This window comes from Oncorhynchus mykiss, chromosome 7 (genome assembly GCF_013265735.2).
Source record: "Oncorhynchus mykiss isolate Arlee chromosome 7, USDA_OmykA_1.1, whole genome shotgun sequence".
In the NCBI taxonomy this organism is placed as follows: domain Eukaryota; kingdom Metazoa; phylum Chordata; class Actinopteri; order Salmoniformes; family Salmonidae; genus Oncorhynchus; species Oncorhynchus mykiss.
This window is the reverse complement of record NC_048571.1, coordinates 2266288-2292199: the sequence shown is the minus strand read 5'-3', so window position 1 is coordinate 2292199 and position 25912 is coordinate 2266288. Positions and strand designations below refer to the sequence as shown.

General features: G+C 47.5%; 1 protein-coding gene across 4 annotated transcripts; it reads right to left on the bottom strand.

Annotated features, from left to right (window-relative positions):
- Positions 1–12185: 12185 nt before the first annotated feature.
- Positions 12186–25853, bottom strand: LOC110514106 (tRNA (cytosine(34)-C(5))-methyltransferase, mitochondrial-like). 4 transcript variants are annotated; one of them, XM_036982080.1, is made up of 6 exons: positions 25568–25853; positions 25257–25381; positions 23417–23946; positions 22590–22744; positions 16215–16342; positions 12186–12813 (listed from the first exon to the last, which is right to left on the bottom strand). In XM_036982080.1, the coding sequence occupies exons 1-6, from the start codon at positions 25721–25723 to the stop codon at positions 12540–12542; spliced, it is 1368 nt and encodes a 455-aa protein (XP_036837975.1). In that variant the 5' UTR covers positions 25724–25853; the 3' UTR covers positions 12186–12539. The 4 variants fall into 4 exon arrangements, with proteins under 4 accessions (XP_036837975.1, XP_036837976.1, XP_036837977.1 ...); XM_036982081.1 differs by having other exon boundaries at positions 25257–25360; positions 25568–25852; XM_036982082.1 differs by having other exon boundaries at positions 23417–23868; positions 25568–25850.
- Between the last annotated feature and the right edge of the window lie 59 nt (positions 25854–25912).

Below are 25912 nucleotides of genomic sequence, written 5' to 3'. Positions count from 1 at the left end.
CTCTGAAACGTAAAGAGTGAAACATGGTTACTACTCCCCTCTGAAACGTGAAACATGGTTTCTACTCCCCTCTGAAACGTGAAACATGGTTTCTACTCCCCTCTGAAACGTGAAACATGGTTTCTACTCCCCTCTGAAACGTGAAGAGTGAAACATGGTTTCTACTCCCCTCTGAAACGTAAAGAGTGAAACATGGTTTCTACTCCCCTCTGAAACGTAAAGAGTGAAACATGGTTTCTACTCCCCTCTGAAACGTGAAACATGGTTTCTACTCCCCTCTGAAACGTGAAGAGTGAAACATGGTTTCTACTCCCCTCTGAAACGTAAAGAGTGAAACATGGTTTCTACTCCCCTCTGAAACGTGAAACATGGTTTCTACTCCCCTCTGAAACGTAAAGAGTGAAACATGGTTTCTACTCCCCTCTGAAACGTAAAGAGTGAAACATGGTTTCTACTCCCCTCTGAAACGTGAAACATGGTTACTACTCCCCTCTGAAACGTGAAACATGGTTTCTACTCCCCTCTGAAACGTGAAACATGGTTTCTACTCCCCTCTGAAACGTAAAGAGTGAAACATGGTTTCTACTCCCCTCTGAAACGTGAAACATGGTTTCTACTCCCCTCTGAAACGTAAAGAGTGAAACATGGTTTCTACTCCCCTCTGAAACATAAAGAGAGAAACATGGTTTCTACTCCCCTCTGAAACATAAAGAGAGAAACATGGTTTCTACTCCCCTCTGAAACATAAAGAGAGAAACATGGTTTCTACTCCCCTCTGAAACGTGAAACATGGTTTCTACTCCCCTCTGAAACGTGAAGAGTGAAACATGGTTTCTACTCCCCTCTGAAACGTGAAACATGGTTTCTACTCCCCTCTGAAACGTGAAACATGGTTTCTACTCCCCTCTGAAACGTGAAGAGTGAAACATGGTTACTACTCCCCTCTGAAACGTGAAACATGGTTTCTACTCCCCTCTGAAACGTGAAGAGTGAAACATGGTTTCTACTCCCCTCTGAAACGTAAAGAGTGAAACATGGTTTCTACTCCCCTCTGAAACGTAAAGAGTGAAACATGGTTACTACTCCCCTCTGAAACGTGAAACATGGTTTCTACTCCCCTCTGAAACGTGAAACATGGTTTCTACTCCCCTCTGAAACGTGAAGAGTGAAACATGGTTACTACTCCCCTCTGAAACGTGAAACATGGTTTCTACTCCCCTCTGAAACGTGAAGAGTGAAACATGGTTTCTACTCCCCTCTGAAACGTGAAGAGTGAAACATGGTTTCTACTCCCCTCTGAAACGTAAAGAGTGAAACATGGTTTCTACTCCCCTCTGAAACGTAAAGAGTGAAACATGGTTTCTACTCCCCTCTGAAACGTAAAGAGTGAAACATGGTTTCTACTCCCCTCTGAAACATAAAGAGAGAAACATGGTTTCTACTCCCCTCTGAAACGTGAAACATGGTTTCTACTCCCCTCTGAAACGTGAAGAGTGAAACATGGTTTCTACTCCCCTCTGAAACGTGAAACATGGTTTCTACTCCCCTCTGAAACGTGAAACATGGTTTCTACTCCCCTCTGAAACGTGAAGAGTGAAACATGGTTACTACTCCCCTCTGAAACGTGAAACATGGTTTCTACTCCCCTCTGAAACGTGAAGAGTGAAACATGGTTTCTACTCCCCTCTGAAACGTAAAGAGTGAAACATGGTTTCTACTCCCCTCTGAAACGTAAAGAGTGAAACATGGTTACTACTCCCCTCTGAAACGTGAAACATGGTTTCTACTCCCCTCTGAAACGTGAAACATGGTTTCTACTCCCCTCTGAAACGTGAAGAGTGAAACATGGTTACTACTCCCCTCTGAAACGTGAAACATGGTTTCTACTCCCCTCTGAAACGTGAAGAGTGAAACATGGTTTCTACTCCCCTCTGAAACGTGAAGAGTGAAACATGGTTTCTACTCCCCTCTGAAACGTAAAGAGTGAAACATGGTTTCTACTCCCCTCTGAAACGTAAAGAGTGAAACATGGTTTCTACTCCCCTCTGAAACGTAAAGAGTGAAACATGGTTTCTACTCCCCTCTGAAACATAAAGAGAGAAACATGGTTTCTACTCCCCTCTGAAACGTGAAACATGGTTTCTACTCCCCTCTGAAACGTAAAGAGTGAAACATGGTTTCTACTCCCCTCTGAAACGTGAAACATGGTTTCTACTCCCCTCTGAAACGTGAAACATGGTTTCTACTCCCCTCTGAAACGTGAAACATGGTTTCTACTCCCCTCTGAAACGTGAAACATGGTTTCTACTCCCCTCTGAAACGTAAAGAGAGAAACATGGTTTCTACTCCCCTCTGAAACGTAAAGAGAGAAACATGGTTTCTACTCCCCTCTGAAACGTGAAACATGGTTTCTACTCCCCTCTGAAACGTGAAGAGTGAAACATGGTTTCTACTCCCCTCTGAAACGTGAAACATGGTTTCTACTCCCCTCTGAAACATAAAGAGAGAAACATGGTTCTACTCCCCTCTGAAACATAAAGAGTGAAACATGGTTTCTACTCCCCTCTGAAACGTAAAGAGTGAAACATGGTTTCTACTCCCCTCTGAAACGTGAAACATGGTTTCTACTCCCCTCTGAAACGTGAAACATGGTTTCTACTCCCCTCTGAAACGTGAAACATGGTTTCTACTCCCCTCTGAAACGTGAAACATGGTTTCTACTCCCCTCTGAAACGTGAAACATGGTTTCTACTCCCCTCTGAAACGTGAAACATGGTTTCTACTCCCCTCTGAAACGTGAAGAGTGAAACATGGTTTCTACTCCCCTCTGAAACGTGAAGAGTGAAACATGGTTTCTACTCCCCTCTGAAACGTGAAACATGGTTTCTACTCCCCTCTGAAACATAAAGAGTGAAACATGGTTTCTACTCCCCTCTGAAACGTGAAGAGTGAAACATGGTTTCTACTCCCCTCTGAAACGTAAAGAGTGAAACATGGTTTCTACTCCCCTCTGAAACGTGAAGAGTGAAACATGGTTTCTACTCCCCTCTGAAATGTAAAGAGTGAAACATGGTTTCTACTCCCCTCTGAAACGTGAAGAGTGAAACATGGTTTCTACTCCCCTCTGAAACGTGAAACATGGTTTCTACTCCCCTCTGAAACATAAAGAGTGAAACATGGTTTCTACTCCCCTCTGAAACGTGAAGAGTGAAACATGGTTTCTACTCCCCTCTGAAACGTAAAGAGTGAAACATGGTTTCTACTCCCCTCTGAAACGTGAAGAGTGAAACATGGTTTCTACTCCCCTCTGAAATGTAAAGAGTGAAACATGGTTTCTACTCCCCTCTGAAACGTAAAGAGTGAAACATGGTTTCTACTCCCCTCTGAAACGTGAAGAGTGAAACATGGTTTCTACTCCCCTCTGAAACGTGAAGAGTGAAACATGGTTTCTACTCCCCTCTGAAACGTAAAGAGTGAAACATGGTTTCTACTCCCCTCTGAAACGTAAAGAGTGAAACATGGTTTCTACTCCCCTCTGAAACGTAAAGAGTGAAACATGGTTTCTACTCCCCTCTGAAACATAAAGAGAGAAACATGGTTTCTACTCCCCTCTGAAACGTGAAACATGGTTTCTACTCCCCTCTGAAACGTAAAGAGTGAAACATGGTTTCTACTCCCCTCTGAAACGTGAAACATGGTTTCTACTCCCCTCTGAAACGTGAAACATGGTTTCTACTCCCCTCTGAAACGTGAAACATGGTTTCTACTCCCCTCTGAAACGTGAAACATGGTTTCTACTCCCCTCTGAAACGTGAAGAGTGAAACATGGTTTCTACTCCCCTCTGAAACGTGAAGAGTGAAACATGGTTTCTACTCCCCTCTGAAACGTGAAACATGGTTTCTACTCCCCTCTGAAACATAAAGATTGAAACATGGTTTCTACTCCCCTCTGAAACGTGAAGAGTGAAACATGGTTTCTACTCCCCTCTGAAACGTGAAGAGTGAAACATGGTTTCTACTCCCCTCTGAAACGTAAAGAGTGAAACATGGTTTCTACTCCCCTCTGAAACGTGAAGAGTGAAACATGGTTTCTACTCCCCTCTGAAATGTAAAGAGTGAAACATGGTTTCTACTCCCCTCTGAAACGTAAAGAGTGAAACATGGTTTCTACTCCCCTCTGAAACGTGAAGAGTGAAACATGGTTTCTACTCCCCTCTGAAACGTGAAGAGTGAAACATGGTTTCTACTCCCCTCTGAAACGTAAAGGGTGAAACATGGTTTCTACTCCCCTCTGAAACGTAAAGAGTGAAACATGGTTTCTACTCCCCTCTGAAACGTGAAACATGGTTTCTACTCCCCTCTGAAACGTAAAGAGTGAAACATGGTTTCTACTCCCCTCTGAAACGTGAAACATGGTTTCTACTCCCCTCTGAAACGTGAAACATGGTTTCTACTCCCCTCTGAAACGTGAAACATGGTTTCTACTCCCCTCTGAAACGTGAAACATGGTTTCTACTCCCCTCTGAAACGTGAAACATGGTTTCTACTCCCCTCTGAAACGTGAAGAGTGAAACATGGTTTCTACTCCCCTCTGAAACGTAAAGAGTGAAACATGGTTTCTACTCCCCTCTGAAACGTGAAACATGGTTTCTACTCCCCTCTGAAACATAAAGAGTGAAACATGGTTTCTACTCCCCTCTGAAACGTGAAACATGGTTTCTACTCCCCTCTGAAACGTGAAACATGGTTTCTACTCCCCTCTGAAACATAAAGAGTGAAACATGGTTTCTACTCCCCTCTGAAACATAAAGAGTGAAACATGGTTTCTACTCCCCTCTGAAACGTGAAGAGTGAAACATGGTTTCTACTCCCCTCTGAAACGTAAAGAGTGAAACATGGTTTCTACTCCCCTCTGAAACGTGAAACATGGTTTCTACTCCCCTCTGAAACGTAAAGAGTGAAACATGGTTTCTACTCCCCTCTGAAACGTGAAACATGGTTTCTACTCCCCTCTGAAACGTAAAGAGTGAAACATGGTTACTACTCCCCTCTGAAACGTGAAACATGGTTTCTACTCCCCTCTGAAACGTGAAACATGGTTTCTACTCCCCTCTGAAACGTGAAACATGGTTTCTACTCCCCTCTGAAACGTGAAGAGTGAAACATGGTTTCTACTCCCCTCTGAAACGTAAAGAGTGAAACATGGTTTCTACTCCCCTCTGAAACGTAAAGAGTGAAACATGGTTTCTACTCCCCTCTGAAACGTGAAACATGGTTTCTACTCCCCTCTGAAACGTGAAGAGTGAAACATGGTTTCTACTCCCCTCTGAAACGTAAAGAGTGAAACATGGTTTCTACTCCCCTCTGAAACGTGAAACATGGTTTCTACTCCCCTCTGAAACGTAAAGAGTGAAACATGGTTTCTACTCCCCTCTGAAACGTAAAGAGTGAAACATGGTTTCTACTCCCCTCTGAAACGTGAAACATGGTTTCTACTCCCCTCTGAAACGTGAAACATGGTTTCTACTCCCCTCTGAAACGTGAAACATGGTTTCTACTCCCCTCTGAAACGTGAAACATGGTTTCTACTCCCCTCTGAAACGTAAAGAGAGAAACATGGTTTCTACTCCCCTCTGAAACGTAAAGAGAGAAACATGGTTTCTACTCCCCTCTGAAACGTGAAACATGGTTTCTACTCCCCTCTGAAACGTGAAGAGTGAAACATGGTTTCTACTCCCCTCTGAAACGTGAAACATGGTTTCTACTCCCCTCTGAAACATAAAGAGAGAAACATGGTTCTACTCCCCTCTGAAACATAAAGAGTGAAACATGGTTTCTACTCCCCTCTGAAACGTAAAGAGTGAAACATGGTTTCTACTCCCCTCTGAAACGTGAAACATGGTTTCTACTCCCCTCTGAAACGTGAAACATGGTTTCTACTCCCCTCTGAAACGTGAAACATGGTTTCTACTCCCCTCTGAAACGTGAAACATGGTTTCTACTCCCCTCTGAAACGTGAAACATGGTTTCTACTCCCCTCTGAAACGTGAAACATGGTTTCTACTCCCCTCTGAAACGTGAAGAGTGAAACATGGTTTCTACTCCCCTCTGAAACGTGAAGAGTGAAACATGGTTTCTACTCCCCTCTGAAACGTGAAACATGGTTTCTACTCCCCTCTGAAACATAAAGAGTGAAACATGGTTTCTACTCCCCTCTGAAACGTGAAGAGTGAAACATGGTTTCTACTCCCCTCTGAAACGTAAAGAGTGAAACATGGTTTCTACTCCCCTCTGAAACGTGAAGAGTGAAACATGGTTTCTACTCCCCTCTGAAATGTAAAGAGTGAAACATGGTTTCTACTCCCCTCTGAAACGTGAAGAGTGAAACATGGTTTCTACTCCCCTCTGAAACGTGAAACATGGTTTCTACTCCCCTCTGAAACATAAAGAGTGAAACATGGTTTCTACTCCCCTCTGAAACGTGAAGAGTGAAACATGGTTTCTACTCCCCTCTGAAACGTAAAGAGTGAAACATGGTTTCTACTCCCCTCTGAAACGTGAAGAGTGAAACATGGTTTCTACTCCCCTCTGAAATGTAAAGAGTGAAACATGGTTTCTACTCCCCTCTGAAACGTAAAGAGTGAAACATGGTTTCTACTCCCCTCTGAAACGTGAAGAGTGAAACATGGTTTCTACTCCCCTCTGAAACGTGAAGAGTGAAACATGGTTTCTACTCCCCTCTGAAACGTAAAGAGTGAAACATGGTTTCTACTCCCCTCTGAAACGTAAAGAGTGAAACATGGTTTCTACTCCCCTCTGAAACGTAAAGAGTGAAACATGGTTTCTACTCCCCTCTGAAACATAAAGAGAGAAACATGGTTTCTACTCCCCTCTGAAACGTGAAACATGGTTTCTACTCCCCTCTGAAACGTAAAGAGTGAAACATGGTTTCTACTCCCCTCTGAAACGTGAAACATGGTTTCTACTCCCCTCTGAAACGTGAAACATGGTTTCTACTCCCCTCTGAAACGTGAAACATGGTTTCTACTCCCCTCTGAAACGTGAAACATGGTTTCTACTCCCCTCTGAAACGTGAAGAGTGAAACATGGTTTCTACTCCCCTCTGAAACGTGAAGAGTGAAACATGGTTTCTACTCCCCTCTGAAACGTGAAACATGGTTTCTACTCCCCTCTGAAACATAAAGATTGAAACATGGTTTCTACTCCCCTCTGAAACGTGAAGAGTGAAACATGGTTTCTACTCCCCTCTGAAACGTGAAGAGTGAAACATGGTTTCTACTCCCCTCTGAAACGTAAAGAGTGAAACATGGTTTCTACTCCCCTCTGAAACGTGAAGAGTGAAACATGGTTTCTACTCCCCTCTGAAATGTAAAGAGTGAAACATGGTTTCTACTCCCCTCTGAAACGTAAAGAGTGAAACATGGTTTCTACTCCCCTCTGAAACGTGAAGAGTGAAACATGGTTTCTACTCCCCTCTGAAACGTGAAGAGTGAAACATGGTTTCTACTCCCCTCTGAAACGTAAAGGGTGAAACATGGTTTCTACTCCCCTCTGAAACGTAAAGAGTGAAACATGGTTTCTACTCCCCTCTGAAACGTGAAACATGGTTTCTACTCCCCTCTGAAACGTAAAGAGTGAAACATGGTTTCTACTCCCCTCTGAAACGTGAAACATGGTTTCTACTCCCCTCTGAAACGTGAAACATGGTTTCTACTCCCCTCTGAAACGTGAAACATGGTTTCTACTCCCCTCTGAAACGTGAAACATGGTTTCTACTCCCCTCTGAAACGTGAAACATGGTTTCTACTCCCCTCTGAAACGTGAAGAGTGAAACATGGTTTCTACTCCCCTCTGAAACGTAAAGAGTGAAACATGGTTTCTACTCCCCTCTGAAACGTGAAACATGGTTTCTACTCCCCTCTGAAACATAAAGAGTGAAACATGGTTTCTACTCCCCTCTGAAACGTGAAACATGGTTTCTACTCCCCTCTGAAACGTGAAACATGGTTTCTACTCCCCTCTGAAACATAAAGAGTGAAACATGGTTTCTACTCCCCTCTGAAACATAAAGAGTGAAACATGGTTTCTACTCCCCTCTGAAACGTGAAGAGTGAAACATGGTTTCTACTCCCCTCTGAAACGTAAAGAGTGAAACATGGTTTCTACTCCCCTCTGAAACGTGAAACATGGTTTCTACTCCCCTCTGAAACGTAAAGAGTGAAACATGGTTTCTACTCCCCTCTGAAACGTGAAACATGGTTTCTACTCCCCTCTGAAACGTAAAGAGTGAAACATGGTTACTACTCCCCTCTGAAACGTGAAACATGGTTTCTACTCCCCTCTGAAACGTGAAACATGGTTTCTACTCCCCTCTGAAACGTGAAACATGGTTTCTACTCCCCTCTGAAACGTGAAGAGTGAAACATGGTTTCTACTCCCCTCTGAAACGTAAAGAGTGAAACATGGTTTCTACTCCCCTCTGAAACGTAAAGAGTGAAACATGGTTTCTACTCCCCTCTGAAACGTGAAACATGGTTTCTACTCCCCTCTGAAACGTGAAGAGTGAAACATGGTTTCTACTCCCCTCTGAAACGTAAAGAGTGAAACATGGTTTCTACTCCCCTCTGAAACGTGAAACATGGTTTCTACTCCCCTCTGAAACGTAAAGAGTGAAACATGGTTTCTACTCCCCTCTGAAACGTAAAGAGTGAAACATGGTTTCTACTCCCCTCTGAAACGTGAAACATGGTTACTACTCCCCTCTGAAACGTGAAACATGGTTTCTACTCCCCTCTGAAACGTGAAACATGGTTTCTACTCCCCTCTGAAACGTAAAGAGTGAAACATGGTTTCTACTCCCCTCTGAAACGTGAAACATGGTTTCTACTCCCCTCTGAAACGTAAAGAGTGAAACATGGTTTCTACTCCCCTCTGAAACATAAAGAGAGAAACATGGTTTCTACTCCCCTCTGAAACATAAAGAGAGAAACATGGTTTCTACTCCCCTCTGAAACATAAAGAGAGAAACATGGTTTCTACTCCCCTCTGAAACGTGAAACATGGTTTCTACTCCCCTCTGAAACGTGAAGAGTGAAACATGGTTTCTACTCCCCTCTGAAACGTGAAACATGGTTTCTACTCCCCTCTGAAACGTGAAACATGGTTTCTACTCCCCTCTGAAACGTGAAGAGTGAAACATGGTTACTACTCCCCTCTGAAACGTGAAACATGGTTTCTACTCCCCTCTGAAACGTGAAGAGTGAAACATGGTTTCTACTCCCCTCTGAAACGTAAAGAGTGAAACATGGTTTCTACTCCCCTCTGAAACGTAAAGAGTGAAACATGGTTACTACTCCCCTCTGAAACGTGAAACATGGTTTCTACTCCCCTCTGAAACGTGAAACATGGTTTCTACTCCCCTCTGAAACGTGAAACATGGTTTCTACTCCCCTCTGAAACGTGAAACATGGTTTCTACTCCCCTCTGAAACGTGAAGAGTGAAACATGGTTTCTACTCCCCTCTGAAACGTGAAGAGTGAAACATGGTTTCTACTCCCCTCTGAAACGTGAAACATGGTTTCTACTCCCCTCTGAAACGTGAAACATGGTTTCTACTCCCCTCTGAAACGTGAAGAGTGAAACATGGTTTCTACTCCCCTCTGAAACGTGAAGAGTGAAACATGGTTACTACTCCCCTCTGAAACGTAAAGTGATGATGTAAATATCTAAATATATATCCTGAGGCCGAGGAGAGAGTACATGATGTCAGTAATTATGATGTCGATAATTATGATGTCCGTACTTATGTCAGTAATTATGATGTCGATAATATTGATGTTGGTATAACACCTTGACCCAGTTACCTCTATACTCCGTTATCTAAGTTAACCAACCTCACAGTTAACCAATGTCTTTTCAGTGTGAGGGGGGGGGGGGGGGGGGGGGGAGTTCATTAACAGTGATCAGCAGGATCAGGTGCTAAATAGTGACCCGTTTATTAACAGTGATGATCAGGATCAGGTGCTAAATAGTGACCAGTTTATTAACAGTGATCAGCAGGGTCAGGTGCTAAATAGTGACCAGTTTATTAACAGTGATCAGCAGGGTCAGGTGCTAAATAGTGATCAGTTCACTAACAGTGATGATCAGGATCAGGTGCTAAATAGTGACCCGTTTATTAACAGTGATCAGCAGGATCAGGTGCTAAATAGTGACCCGTTCATTAACAGTGATGATCAGGATCAGGTGCTAAATAGTGACCCGTTCATTAACAGTGATCAGCAGGGTCAGGTGCTAAATAGTGACCCGTTCATTAACAGTGATGATCAGGATCAGGTGCTAAATAGTGACCCGTTCATTAACAGTGATCAGCAGGATCAGGTGCTAAATAGTGACCCGTTCATTAACAGTGATGATCAGGATCAGGTGCTAAATAGTGACCAGTTTATTAACAGTGATCAGCAGGGTCAGGTGCTAAATAGTGACCAGTTTATTAACAGTGATCAGCAGGGTCAGGTGCTAAATAGTGACCCGTTTATTAACAGTGATCAGCAGGATCAGGTGCTAAATAGTGACCCGTTCATTAACAGTGATGATCAGGATCAGGTGATAAATAGTGACCCGTTCATTAACAGTGATCAGCAGGGTCAGGTGCTAAATAGTGACCCGTTTATTAACAGTGATCAGCAGGATCAGGTGCTAAATAGTGACCCGTTCATTAACAGTGATGATCAGGATCAGGTGCTAAATAGTGACCCGTTCATTAACAGTGATCAGCAGGGTCAGGTGCTAAATAGTGACCCGTTCATTAACAGTGATGATCAGGATCAGGTGCTAAATAGTGACCCGTTCATTAACAGTGATCAGCAGGATCAGGTGCTAAATAGTGACCCGTTCATTAACACTAATGATCAGGATCAGGTGCTAAATAGTGACCCGTTCATTAACAGTGATGATCAGGATCAGGTGCTAAATAGTGACCCGTTCATTAACAGTGATCAGCAGGATCAGGTGCTAAATAGTGACCCGTTCATTAACAGTGATCAGCAGGATCAGGTGCTAAATAGTGACCCGTTCATTAACAGTGATGCTCAGGATCAGGTGCTAAATAGTGACCCGTTCATTAACACTGAAAGGTGGTTCCAGGTGCTAAATAGTGACCTGTTCATTAACACTGAAAGGTGGTTCCAGGTGCTAAATAGTGACCCGTTCATTAACACTGAAAGGTGGTTCCGTGACCCGTTCATTAACACTGAAAGGTGGTTCCAGGTGAATGAAGAAATCTGGTCAATATTTACACAATCTACCAAGGTATTTACAACAGGAACAGACTCAACATACAGCTTAGAATAGGAATCAAAACCTACGCCTGAATCAGGCCTACTATAACAGCTCAAATACCTACCAGGCTATAACAGTCTCCCCGCACAGATCAAATACCTACCAGGCTATAACAGTCTCTCCACACATCTCACATACCAAACCAACTATAGCAGGTTGTGGTCTACCAGGCTATAACAGGTTGGGGTCTACCAGGCTATAACAGTCTCTCCACACATCTCACATACCAAACCAACTATAGCAGGTTGTGGTCTACCAGGCTATAACAGGTTGGGGTCTACCAGGCTATAACAGTTTGGGGTCTACCAGCCTATAACAGGTTGGGGTCTACCAGGCTATAGCAGGTTGGGGTCTACCAGGCTATAGCAGGTTGGGGTCTACCAGGCTATAACAGTCTCTCCACACAGCTCACATACCACAGATAGAACATCACTCCAGCTCACAGGTGAAACAGACTAAAAGTATTTAGTCAGCCACCAATTGTGCAAGTTCTCCCACTTAAAAAGATGAGAGAGGCCTGTCATTTTCATCATAGGTACACTTCAACTATGGCAGACAAAATGAGAAAAAAAAATCCAGAAAATCACATTGTAGGATTTTTAATGAATTTATTTGCAAATTATGGTGGAAAATAAGTATTGTGTGTATATATATATATATATATATATATTCTCAAAGAAACTACAGGTTTGAAAACTTGGCCTCATATTTCTGTCATGCTGCTTTGTTGACAATTCAAACCATAATGCACCTCGGGTATTCAGCCAATCAGCAGCCGCCTCTGCTTCTTTGTATCAACAACTGTTGTGGGTATTCAGAGGTCATTGGGATTTATTCTTTATTTAACCTTTCTTTAAGAGTTCAGTGGGTCTTCTTGATGCCAGATAGGAACATGGGCAAAGAGCGTGTGAGACAAAGGGTGCTTCCTAAATAGCACCCTATTCCCTAAATAGTGCACTACTTGTGTGTGCTATATATAGAGTGGCATTTGGAACACAAGCCCTAGAGAGTTAGCTCGTTAGCAGTAGCCGTCACATGAAAACATGTTGCATTGTGGAATCCATCGAAGACCAGCCTCAGCGTCTGACATGCTCAGTCAGTTCGTCCTCTTGATACGTGACAGGAAGTCAGCGAGTCCTCTTAATGCGTGACAGGAAGTCAGCGAGTCAATCAACCAATCAGTGAATCCTCTTGATGCGCGACAGGAACATGGGCCCCCAGGTCTGACCCTGCTGTGGAACCACAAGGAGGCCTAACGAGGGGGTGTGGCCTAACGGGGTGAAGGTGAAGTGTTCCTGGAGCGGAAGGGCTAGCTCCTCCTCCAGGTCTTGAAGCTCCACCCCTGGACAGGTGTTTAGGACCGCCTCCACCACTTCCTGGTTCTCAGAGCGGGACAACGTGCAGGTGGAGTAGACGGCCACGCCCCCCGGACGCAACGCAGCCAGCGCAGACCTGGGGAACAGACAGGATGTGATGAGACAGATCAGTAGCAGCTGGAGGAGAGGGCTGTGGATTGATTTCAGGTTAAAGGTCAACATAGGCCTGGCCCAGGACTGTTTTTACACCCCCGGCCTCAGAGGTAGAAACACAAAACTCTGGTGTAGAACCCCACAGTGGAAAAGGGATAGGTATGTCTGTATGTAGGCCAGGTATGTCTGTATGTAGGCCAGGTATGTCTGGATGTGGGCCAGGTATGTCTGGATGTGGGCCAGGTATGTCTGCATGTGGGCCAGGTATGTCTGGATGTGGGCCAGGTATGTCTGCATGTAGACCAGGTATGTCTGTATGTAGGCCAGGTATGTCTGGATGTGGGCCAGGTATGTCTGTATGTAGGCCAGGTATGTCTGGATGTGGGCCAGGTATGTCTGGATGTGGGCCAGGTATGTCTGCATGTGGGCCAGGTATGTCTGCATGTGGGCCAGGTATGTCTGTATGTAGGCCAGGTATGTCTGTATGTGGGCCAGGTATTTCTGTATGTAGGCCAGGTATGTCTGTATGTAGGCCAGGTATGTCTGTATGTAGGCCAGGTATGTCTGTATGTAGGCCAGGTATGTCTGTATGTAGGCCAGGTATGTCTGCATGTGGGCCAGGTATGTCTGTATGTAGGCCAGGTATGTCTGTATGTGGGCCAGGTATTTCTGTATGTAGGCCAGGTATGTCTGTATGTAGGCCAGGTATGTCTGTATGTAGGCCAGGTATGTCTGTATGTAGGCCAGGTATGTCTGTATGTAGGCCAGGTATGTCTGTATGTAGGCCAGGTATGTCTGGAGGTAGGCCAGGTATGTAGGCCAGGTATGTCTGTACGTAGGCCAGGTATGTCTGTATGTAGGCCAGGTATGTCTGGAGGTAGGCCAGGTATGTAGGCCAGGTATGTCTGTATGTAGGCCAGGTATGTCTGTATGTAGGCCAGGTATGTCTGTATGTAGGCCAGATATGTCTGTATGTAGGCCAGGTATGTCTGTATGTAGGCCAGGTATATCTGTATGTGGGCCAGGTATGTCTGTATGTAGACCAGGTATGTCTGTATGTAGGCCAGGTATGTCTGGATGTGGGCCAGGTATGTCTGGATGTAGACCAGGTATGTCTGGATGTAGGCCAGGTATGTCTGTATGTAGGCCAGATATGTCTGTATGTAGGCCAGATATGTCTGTATGTAGGCCAGGTATGTCTGTATGTAGGCCAGATATGTCTGTATGTAGGCCAGGTATGTCTGTATGTAGGCCATGTATGTCTGGATGTGGGCCAGGTATGTCTGGATGTAGACCAGGTATGTCTGGATGTAGACCAGGTATGTCTGGATGTAGGCTAGGTATGTCTGTATGTAGGCCAGGTATGTCTGTATGTGGGCCAGGTATGTCTGCATGTGGGCCAGGTATGTCTGGATGTGGGCCAGGTATGCATGTATGTAGGCCAGGTATGTCTGTATGTAGAACAGGTATGTCTGTATGTAGGCCAGGTATGTCTGGATGTAGGCCATGTATGTCTGGATGTGGGCCAGATATGTCTGTATGTAGGCCAGGTATGTATGTGGGCCAGGTATGTCTGTATGTAGACCAGGTATGTCTGTATGTAGACCAGGTATGTCTGGATGTGGGCCAGGTATGTCTGGATGTAGACCAGGTATGTCTGTATGTAGGCCAGGTATGTCTGGATGTGGGCCAGGTATGTCTGGATGTAGACCAGGTATGTCTGGATGTAGGCCAGGTATGTCTGTATGTAGGCCAGATATGTCTGTATGTAGGCCAGATATGTCTGTATGTAGGCCAGGTATGTCTGTATGTAGGCCAGATATGTCTGTATGTAGGCCAGGTATGTCTGTATGTAGGCCATGTATGTCTGGATGTGGGCCAGGTATGTCTGGATGTAGACCAGGTATGTCTGGATGTAGACCAGGTATGTCTGGATGTAGGCCAGGTATGTCTGGATGTAGGCCAGGTATGTCTGTATGTGGGCCAGGTATGTCTGCATGTGGGCCAGGTATGTCTGCATGTGGGCCAGGTATGTCTGGATGTGGGCCAGGTATGCATGTATGTAGGCCAGGTATGTCTGTATGTAGGCCAGGTATGTCTGTATGTAGGCCAGGTATGTCTGGATGTAGGCCATGTATGTCTGGATGTGGGCCAGGTATGTATGTGGGCCAGGTATGTCTGTATGTAGACCAGGTATGTCTGTATGTAGACCAGGTATGTCTGGATGTGGGCCAGGTATGTCTGGATGTGGGCCAGGTATGTCTGTATGTGGGCCAGGTATGTAGGCCAGGTATGTCTGGATGTGGGCAAGGTATGTCTGGATGTGGGCAAGGTATGTCTGGACGTGGGCCAGGTATGTCTGGATGTGGGCCAGGTATGTAGGCCAGGTATGTCTGTATGTAGGCCAGGTATGTCTGTATGTAGGCCAGGTATGTCTGTATGTGGGCCAGGTATGTCTGGATGTGGGCCAGGTATGTCAGGATGTGGGCCAGGTATGCATGTATGTAGGCCAGGTATGTCTGGATGTGGGCCAGGTATGTCTGTATGTAGGCCAGGTATGTCTGTATGTAGGCCAGGTATGTCTGTTTGTAGGCCAGGTATGTCTGTATGTAGGCCAGGTATGTATGTTAGTAGGCCAGGTGTGTCTGTATGTAGGCCAGGTATGTCTGTATGTAGGCCAGGTATGTCTGTTTGTAGGCCAGGTATGTCTGTATGTAGGCCAGGTATGTCTGTATGTAGGCCAGGTATGTCTGTTTGTAGGCCAGGTATGTCTGTATGTAGGCCAGGTATGTCTGTATGTAGGCCAGGTATGTCTGTATGTAGGCCAGGTATGTCTGTATGTAGGCCAGGTATGTCTGTATGTAGGCCAGGTATGTCTGTATGTAGGCCAGGTATGTCTGTATGTAGGCCAGGTATGTCTGTTTGTAGGACAGGCATGTCTGTTTGTAGGCCAGGTATGTCTGTATGTAGGCCAGGTATGTATGTTAGTAGGCCAGGTGTGTCTGTATGTAGGCCAGGTATGTCTGTATGTAGGCCAGGTATGTCTGTTTGTAGGCCAGGTATGTCTGTATGTAGGCCAGGTATGTCTGTATGTAGGCCAGGTATGTCTATTTGTGGGCCAGGTATGTCTGTATGTAGGCCAGGTATGTCTGTATGTAGGCCAGGTATGTCTGTATGTAGGCCAGGTATGTCTGTATGTAGGCCAGGTATGTCTGTTTGTAGGACAGGTATGTCTGTTAGTAGGCCAGGTATGTCTGTATGTAGGCCAGGTATGTCTGTTTGTAGGACAGGTATGTCTGTTAGTAGGCCAGGTATGTCTATTTTTGGGCCAGGTATGTCTGTATATTGCCAAGCTGATTTCACAATTAAAGCATGAATTCATACCTGAGCAGTTGTGTCTGTAGTGTGGGCAGCCTGGCCCTCTCCCTCAGCCTCACAGCTCCATGCTGCTCCCCTCCTGGTCCGGAGAACAGCCAGCTACGATCATTAGAACATGGAGCATCCAGCAGAACCTGGGAGGGAGGGGGGGGGGGGGGGGGGAGAAGAGGGAGGGGGGACGGGGAAGAGGGAGAAGGGAGGAGGGAGGGGGAAGAGGGAGGAGGGAGGGGGAAGAGGGAAGAGAGAGGGAGGAGAGGGAAGAGGGAGGGAAGAGAGGGAAGAGGGAGGGGGAAGAGGGAGGGAGGGGGGGGAGGATGGAGGGGGAAGAGAGAGGGGGAAGAGGGAGGGGGAAGAGGGAGGGGGAAGAGGAAGAGGGAAGAGAGAGGGAGGAGAGGGTAGAGGGAGGGAGGAGAGGGAAGAGGGAGGGAGGAGAGGGAAGAGGGAGGGGGAAGAGGGAGGAGGGAGGAGGGAGGGGAGAAGAGGGAGGAGGGAGGGGAGAAGAGGGAGGAGGGAGGGGAGAAGAGGGAGGAGGGAGGGGGAAGAGGGAGGAGGGAGGGGGAAGAGGGAGGGGAAAGAGGGAGGGGGAAGAGGGAGGAGGGGAAGGGGGAAGAGGGAGGAGGGGAAGGGGGTAGAGGGAGGAGGGGAAGAGGGAAGAGGGAGGAGGGGAAAAGGGAGGAGGGGAAGAGGGAGGGGAGAAGAGGGAGGAGGATGGGAGAAGAGGGAGGAGGGAGGGGAGAAGAGGGAGGAGGGTGGGAGAAGAGGGAGGAGGGAGGGAGAAGAGGGGGGATGGAGGAGGGGAAGAGGGAGGAGGGGAAGAGGGAGGAGGGTGGGAGAAGAGGGAGGAGGGTGGGAGAAGAGGGAGGGAGGGAGGAGAGAGAAGAGGGAGGAAGGGAGGGGGGGAGAGAAGAGGGAGGAAGGGAGGGGGGGAGAGAAGAGGGAGGAAGGGAGGGGGGGAGAGAAGAGGGAGGAAGGGGGAGAGAAGAGGGAGAGAGAAGAGGGAGGAAGGGAGGGAGGGGGAGAGAGAAGAGGGAGGAAGGGAGGGAGGGGAAGGGGGTAGAGGGAGGAGGGGAAGAGGGAAGAGGGGAAGAGGGGAAGAGGGAGGGAAGAGGGAGGAGGGGAAGAGGGAGGGGAGAAGAGGGAGGAGGGAGGGGAGAAGAGGGAGGAGGGAGGAGGGAGGGGAGAAGAGGGAGGAGGGAGGGAGAAGAGGGAGGAGGGGAGGAGGGAGGGGGAAGAGGGAGGAGGGGAAGGGGGAAGAGGGAGGAGGGGGAAGAGGGAGGAGGGGGAAGAGGGAGGAGGGAGGAGGGGAAGGGGGTAGAGGGAGGAGGGGAAGAGGAAGAGGGAGGAGGGGAAGAGGGAGGAGAAGAAGAGGGAGGAGAAGAAGAGGGAGGAGGGTGGGAGAAGAGGGAGGAGGGTGGGAGAAGAGGGAGGAGGGTGGGAGAAGAGGGAGGAGGGAGGGAGAAGAGGGAGGAGGGAGGAGAGAGAAGAGGAAGGGAGAAGAGGGAGGAGAGAGAAGAGGGAGGAGAGAGAAGAGGGAGGGAGGGAGGAGAGAGAAGAGGGAGGAAGGGAGGGGGGGAGAGAAGAGGGAGGAAGGGGGAGAGAAGAGGGAGGAAGGGAGGGAGGGGAAGGGGGAGGAGCGGGGAGAGAAGAGGGAGGAGGGGGGAGAGAAGAGGGAGGAGGGGGGAAAAAAGAGGGAGGAGGGGGGGAAAAAAGAGGGAGGAGGGGGGAAAGAAGAGGGAGGAGGGGGGAAAGAAGAGGGAGGGGGGAAAGAAGAGGGAGGAGGGGGAGATAAGAGGGAGGAGGGGGGAGAGAAGAGGGAGGAGCGGGGAGAGAAGAGGGAGGAGCGGGGAGAGAAGAGGGAGGAGCGGGGAGAGAAGAGGGAGGAGCGGGGAGAGAAGAGGGAGGAGGGGGGAGAGAAGAGGGAGGAGCGGGGAGAGAAGAGGGAGGAGGGGGGAGAGAAGAGGGAGGAGGGGGGAGAGAAGAGGGAGGAGCGGGGAGAGAAGAGGGAGGAGGGGGAGAGAAGAGGGAGGAGCGGGGAGAGAGAAAGACAATTAGAGAATTAATAGGTGGGGGGGGTCAACAAAACCACTAAATCTAGAGATAGTAAATGAAACCAGCAGCAGGGAGGCATAAGGCGTGGAGGGACAGGGACAGGGACAGAGACAGACAGAGATACATGGTGAGAGCACTATTCAAGTGACTAGTATTCTAATTCAATGAAGAACACTAATGACACAACACAGGAAAGATCCCCAGCCTCATGGTCTCTAGCCCCTAAATCCATCAACCCCTTTCTGTTTCAAGAGCAGAAAGAGGAGAGAACAGAGAGGAGAGAGAACAGAGAGGAGATAACAGAGATGAGAGAGAGGAGAGAACAGAGAGGAGAGAACAGAGACGAGAGAGAGGAGAAGAGAGAACAGAGGGGAGAGAACAGAGAGGAGAGAGGAGAGAGAGAGAACAGAGGAGAGAGAACAGAGAGGAGAGAGAACAGAGAGGAGATAACAGAGATGAGAGAGAGGAGAGAACAGAGAGGAGAGAACAGAGACGAGAGAGAGGAGAAGAGAGAACAGAGGGGAGAGAACAGAGAGGAGAGAGGAGAGAGAGAGAACAGAGGAGAGAGAACAGAGAGGAGAGGAGAAAGAGGAGAGAGGAGAGAGAGGAGAGAACAGAGGAGATAACAGAGAGGAGAGAGAGGAGAGAACAGAGAGGAGAGAACAGAGAAGAGAGAACAGAGAAGAGAGGAGAGAACAGAGAGGAGAGAACAGGAGAGGAGTGAAAGAGAGAATAGAACAGAGCAACAGAGAGAAGAGAGAGAGAACAGAGGAGAGAGAGGAGAGAGGAGAGAACAGAGGAGAAAGAAGAGAGAGGAGAGAACAGAGGAGAAAGAACAGAGGAGAGAACAGAGAGGAGAGAACAGAGAGGAGAGGAGAGAACAGAGAAGAGAGGAGAGAAGAGAAGAGAGAACAGAGAGGAGTGAAAGAGAGAATAGAACAGAGCAACAGAGAGAAGAGAGAGAGAACAGAGGAGAGAGAGGAGAGAGGAGAGAGAACACAGAGGAAAGAGAAAAGAGAGGAGAGAAAAGAGAACAGAACAGAGCAACAGAGAGAAGAGAGAGAGAGAGAGAGAGAACAGAGCAGAGAGAGGATGACTGTAATGTAGAGTCTCTATGTGATGCTAAGTGACGTGTGATGCTAGCTGCTGAGGGGGGATGAGATAGAATGGGTTTTCCTCCGGTGGGTAGAGGCGTGGGCTCCTCCACAGGGCCTCTCCAGTCAGTGAGACGGCGCTAATGAGTGCCACAGAGGAGAACAAGAGCTAATCCTATAGCCTCTGTGGGAGAGTAGATAAGAGACAGAGGCAGGGCGGAGCGAGAGAAAGAGAGGCAGGGGGGAGAGAGGAAGAGAGGCAGGGGGGAGTGAAGAGAGGGGAGGGAGACAGAGCACACAAATAATTATACCTACCTCGGCATAAACATCAACACTGCAGTTAACCCACTGTTCCTAGACCAGTTAACCCACTGTTCCTAGGCCAGTTAACCCACTGTTCCTAGACCAGTTAACCCACTGTTCCTAGACCAGTTAACCCACTGTTCCTAGACCAGTTAACCCACTGTTCCTAGACCAGTTAACCCACTGTTCCTAGACCAGTTAACCCACTGTTCCTAGACCAGTTAACCCACTGTTCCTAGACCAGTTAACCCACTGTTCCTAGACCAGTTAACCCACTGTTCCTAGACCAGTTAACCCACTGTTCCTAGACCAGTTAACCCACTGTTCCTAGACCAGTTAACCCACTGTTCCTAGACCAGTTAACCCACTGTTCCTAGACCAGTTAACCCACTAGACCAGTTAACCCACTAGACCAGTTAACCCACTGTTCCTAGACCAGTTAACCCACTGTTCCTAGACCAGTTAACCCACTGTTCCTAGACCGGTTAACCCACTAGACTGGTTAACCCACTAGACCAGTTAACCCACTGTTCCTAGACCAGTTAACCCACTGTTCCTAGACCAGTTAACCCACTGTTCCTAGACCAGTTAACCCACTGTTCCTAGACCAGTTAACCCACTAGACCAGTTAACCCACTGTTCCTAGACCAGTTAACCCACTGTTCCTAGACCAGTTAGCCCACTGTTCCTAGACCAGTTAACCCACTGTTCCTAGACCAGTTAACCCACTGTTCCTAGACCAGTTAACCCCCTGTTCCTAGACCAGTTAACCCACTGTTCCTAGACCAGTTAACCCACTGTTCCTAGACCAGTTAACCCACTGTTCCTAGACCAGTTAACCCACTGTTCCTAGACCAGTTAACCCACTGTTCCTAGACCGGTTAACCCACTGTTCCTAGACCAGTTAACCCAGTAGACCAGTTAACCCACTAGACCAGTTAACCCACTGTTCCTAGACCAGTTAACCCACTGTTCCTAGACCAGTTAACCCACTGTTCCTAGACCAGTTAACCCACTAGACTGGTTAACCCACTAGACCAGTTAACCCACTGTTCCTAGACCAGTTAACCCACTGTTCCTAGACCAGTTAACCCACTGTTCCTAGACCAGTTAACCCACTGTTCCTAGACCAGTTAACCCACTGTTCCTAGACCAGTTAACCCACTGTTCCTATCCCAGTTAACCCACTGTTCCTATCCCAGTTAACCCACTAGACTGGTTAACCCACTAGACCAGTTAACCCACTGTTCCTAGACCAGTTAACCCACTAGACCAGTTAACCCACTGTTCCTAGACCAGTTAACCCACTGTTCCTAGACCAGTTAACCCACTGTTCCTAGACCAGTTAACCCACTGTTCCTAGACCAGTTAACCCACTAGACCAGTTAACCCACTGTTCCTAGACCAGTTAACCCACTGTTCCTAGACCAGTTAACCCACTGTTCCTAGACCAGTTAACCCACTGTTCCTAGACCGGTTAACCCACTAGACTGGTTAACCCACTAGACCAGTTAACCCACTGTTCCTAGACCAGTTAACCCACTGTTCCTAGACCAGTTAACCCACTGTTCCTAGACCAGTTAACCCACTAGACTGGTTAACCCACTAGACCAGTTAACCCACTGTTCCTAGACCAGTTAACCCACTGTTCTTAGACCAGTTAACCCACTAGACCAGTTAACCCACTGTTCCTAGACCAGTTAACCCACTGTTCCTAGACCAGTTAACCCACTGTTCCTAGACCAGTTAACCCACTGTTCCTAGACCAGTTAACCCACTAGACCAGTTAACCCACTGTTCCTAGACCAGTTAACCCACTGTTCCTAGACCAGTTAACCCACTGTTCCTAGACCAGTTAGCCCACTGTTCCTAGACCAGTTAACCCACTGTTCCTAGACCAGTTAACCCACTAGACCAGTTAACCCACTGTTCCTAGACCAGTCAACCCACTGTTCCTAGACCAGTTAACCCACTGTTCCTAGACCAGTTAGCCCACTGTTCCTAGACCAGTTAGCCCACTGTTCCTAGACCAGTTAACCCACTGTTCCTAGACCAGTTAACCCACTAGACCAGTTAACCCACTGTTCCTAGACCAGTTAATCCACTGTTCCTAGACCAGTTAACCCATTGTTCCTACAGCCCGGGATTGAACCAGGGTCTGTAGTGACGCCTCTAGCACGGAGATGCAGTGCCTTAGACCACCATGGAGTTTTTAACTTGTCTAAAAAAAAATATATATATATATATATATTATTTTGCAAACAAAGATAAATGGGACCGTTATGTGTGAGTCCGCTACTGTATTCATACGGGCACATTGTCCTTCAACAGGAAACGTTCAGAATAGCTGCAGTGTGTCTTTCCACTGATCTGGGCTGTTATGTTATTTACAGGCATTTCTCTACACCTGCAACAACATCTGCTAAACCCACGCGCATGTGACCAAATAAACAGGATCTGATTTGATGACCGTTCAGAGGAACAAGAGCGCCCCCTGCTGGAACTGCAGGTTGGAGACGCTCACTTCAGAGAAATTAAAACCGGTTAACATGGCTCTTCCTCAGTCCAGGACTCCTTGCAGCCTGTCTCCTAGCCCCCTTCTTAAAACCCATTGGAGGAAACCCGTCTGAAGGGAGGGAGCGTCTCCTACCAATACGGATGGGAAGGAAGCAGGTAAGGAGATAGGATGCACTGAGATGGAGCACTGAGATGGAGCGTCTCCTACCAAACGGTTGGGAAGGAAGCAGGTAAGGAGATAGGATGCACGACACACTGAGATGGAGCGTCTCCTATAGATACGGTTAGGAAGGAAGCAGGTAAGGAGATAGGATGCACTGAGATGGAGCGTCTCCTACCAAACAGTTGGGAAGGAAGCAGGTAAGGAGATAGGATGCACGACACACTGAGATGGAGCCCTTGTGTCTTCTTCCCTCACCTTGTCATACATTCCGGCTTCACTCTGCCCAAAGATCCGTCCATCCTGATTGGACACGGTGACAGTGCTGCTCAGCGATTGGGGGATGAAGGATTCCAGGGTTTTGGCCAGCCAATCACGTCGGTGTGGGTCCATTTCATTACAACACAACAGAGCTGGAACACAACGACAGATAAGACTGACTGAAGTTATCAATATAACGGTGTTAACCAGTCAGGGGGGGGGGGGGTGGAACAGCCCATTAATGAGTTTAACAGGACCTGGGTTAGCAGTCAGGGGGGGGTGGAACAGCCCATTAATGAGTTTAACAGGACCTGGGTTAGCAGTCAGGGGGGGGTGGAACAGCCCATTAATGAGTTTAACAGGACCTGGGTTAGCAGTCAGGGGGGGGTGGAACAGCCCATTAATGAGTTTAACAGGACCTGGGTTAGCAGTCAGGGGGGGGTGGAACAGCCCATTAATGAGTTTAACAGGACCTGGGTTAGCAGTCAGGGGGGGTGGAACAGCCCATTAATGAGTTTAACAGGACCAGGGTTAGCAGTCCTACCCTTAAGGGGTTAGTTTACACCCTAACCCCCTACACCCTAATTAGCCCCTACACCCTAACCCTTTACACCCTAACCCCCTACACCCTAATTAGCCCCTACACCCTAATTAGCCCCCTACACCCTAATTAGCCCCCTTACACCCTAACCCCCTACACCCTAACCCCTTATCCCCTACACCCTAACCCCCTACACCCTTAGCCCCTACATCCTAACCCCTTAGCCCCTACACCCTTAGCCCCTACACCCTAACCCCTAACAGTGTAATGCTCATGTCCTGACCTGGGTTAGCAGTCTGTAGTATAGCCAAGGCCTTCCCTCCAGGAGCAGAGCAGAGATCCAGGACCCTGTCCCCCTCCTCTACCCCCAGGGCTAAGACAGGCAGCAGGGAGGCAGCGTTCATCAGGTAGTAGGGTTTCAACTGGCCCTGGCGGTGAGGAGGAGAGGGGTAACGCACTGGGGAGGGGTGGATGAAACACTGCAGGGAGGGAGGAGGAGGACCGGGGTGAGGGATGAAGCTGGGCTGGGTGGGAGAGGTAGGGTGAGGGATGGAGCTAGGCTGGGTGGGAGAGGCAGGGTGAGGCTGGGGGAGAGAGGAGTTAAGAGGCAGGTCTGTGTGGGGCAGTAGGCTGACGAAGCCTTGCCCTTGGAGGCGTTGTTTGACCTCTGACACCGCAGCAAAACGGTTGAGCATCACTCCATACTGCCAGCACCCAGGGTTCAACAACACAGCCCTGTAGGAGACAGGAGAAGAGGAGAAGAGGTTGAGCATCACTCCATACTGCCAGCACCCAGGGTTCAACAGCACAGCCCTGTAGGAGACAGGAGGAGAGGAGAAGAGGTTGAGCATCACTCCATACTGCCAGCACCCAGGGTTCAACAACACCTTTCCCTTTGTCAGGGAGGTGACCAAGAACCCGATGGTCACTCTAACAGAGCTCCAGAGTTCCTCTTTGGAGATGGAAGAACTTTCTAGAAGGACAACCATCTCTGCAGCACTCCACCAATCAGGCCTTTATGGTAGAGTGGCCAGACGGAAGCCACTCCTCAGTAAAAGGCACATGACAGCTCGCTTGGAGTTTTCCAAAAGGCACCTAAAGGACACTCAGACCATGACAAACAAGATTGTTTGGTCTGATGGAACCAATATTGAACTCTTTGGCCTAAATGCCAAGCATCATGTCTGGAGGAAACCTGGCACCATCCCTATGGTGAAGCATGGTGGTGGCAGTATCATGCTGTGTGGATGTTTTTCAGAGGCAGGGACTGGGAGACTAGTCAGGATCGAGGCAAAGATGAACGGAGAAAAGTACAGAGAGATCCTTTATGAAAACCTGCTCCAAAGCGCTCAGGACCTCAGACTGGGGGATTCACCTTCCAACAGGACAACGACCCTAAGCACACAACCAAGACAACGCAGGAGTGGCTTCGGGACAAGTCTCTGAATGTCCTTGAGTGTCCCAGCAGGAACACGGACTTGAACCCGATCAAACATCTCTGGAGAGACCTGAAAATAGCTGTGCAACGATGTTCCCCATCCAACCTGACAGAGCTTGAGAGGATCTGCAGAGAAGAATGGGAGAAACTCCCCAAATACAGGTGTGCCAAGCTTGTAGCATCATACCCAAGAAGACTCAAGGCTGTAATCGCTGCCTAAGGTGCTTCAACAAAGTACTGAGTAAAGGGTCTGAATACTTATGTAAAAATGTGATTTCAGGTTGTTGTTTTTTTTATTTTTTATATACATTTGCAAAACTGTCTAAACCTGTTTTGTCATCATGGGGTATTGTGATGTCATCATGGGGTATTGTGATGTCATTATGGGGTATTGTGATGTCATTATGGGGTATTGTGTGTAGATTGATGAGCCATTTTAGAATAAGGCTGTAACATAACAAAATGTGTAAAAAAATCAATGTGGTCTGAATACTTCCAGAATGCACTGCACAACTTTAAATCAGGACCTATGGGGAATACGGTGCCATTTGGGAAACAAGACTACAACAGAGTTCCCATCCGATTTAAGTTCAGAGTAATACAACGATTTATAATATAGTTATTGGCACGTAATGCTGCATAGACTGTATAAAAGGATACGAGGACGAGGTGAACGCGTACATACCTTGCAGACGGCCATAGGGGGCCAAGTTCCTGACCGTACTGTTGGTCAAAACGGTCCAATATGACTTTACACACCCGTTTCTGTTTCTCGGGTCGGGAAGGAACCTGTGAGTTTGAGGAACACGTCTAGATTCAAACAGGACGACGGCTGATGAGTGTGTGCGTGTGTGTAACTAAAAGTATAACTAATCTAATCATTTATTTGATCATAACCAACAGTGAATTTTGTCCTGGTTAATACCAGAAACAAATAACCCACAAACGTATTGTCTCTGCTGGTCCTATTCGTGTATTCGTATGAACCAACCTTACCCGTTCGGTCGGAACAGTTCGCTCCTCTCTCGACAGGTCCTGTCCACGGTCGGGACCGATAACGGAGTTGCACGACAGTAATCTCAGACATGTCGACGACTGAGAATGTTTCCATTGTAGAATAAATAACTCTCCCGAGACTAAACGTCTAAACATTTCATAAATAAATCAGAATTAAATCAATTTAAGCAAACGGTTGACGCCGAAATGTCCATTTCATTCGTGTTTTTCTTTAGACGTGTCCGTGTCTTATAATTTACCCCCTTCTCCTAGGCTATTTTAAACTCAGTTCCCCTCCCTAACATAAAGCCGGGTGAATGTGGAGGCCAATAGAGTTTGGAATAG

Bases quoted from the DNA above. Each gene is read 5' to 3' on its own strand.
- LOC110514106 (XM_036982080.1), bottom strand. From the start codon at position 25,723: ATGTTTAGACGTTTAGTCTCGGGAGAGTTATTTATTCTACAATGGAAA. The intron at 23,947-25,256 runs GTATGTACGCGT...TGTCTCCTACAG, and splicing joins CCCCTATGGCCGTCTGCAAG to GGCTGTGCTGTTGAACCCTG. The intron at 16,343-22,589 runs GTGAGGGAAGAA...CCTCCCTCCCAG, and splicing joins AAGCCGGAATGTATGACAAG to GTTCTGCTGGATGCTCCATG.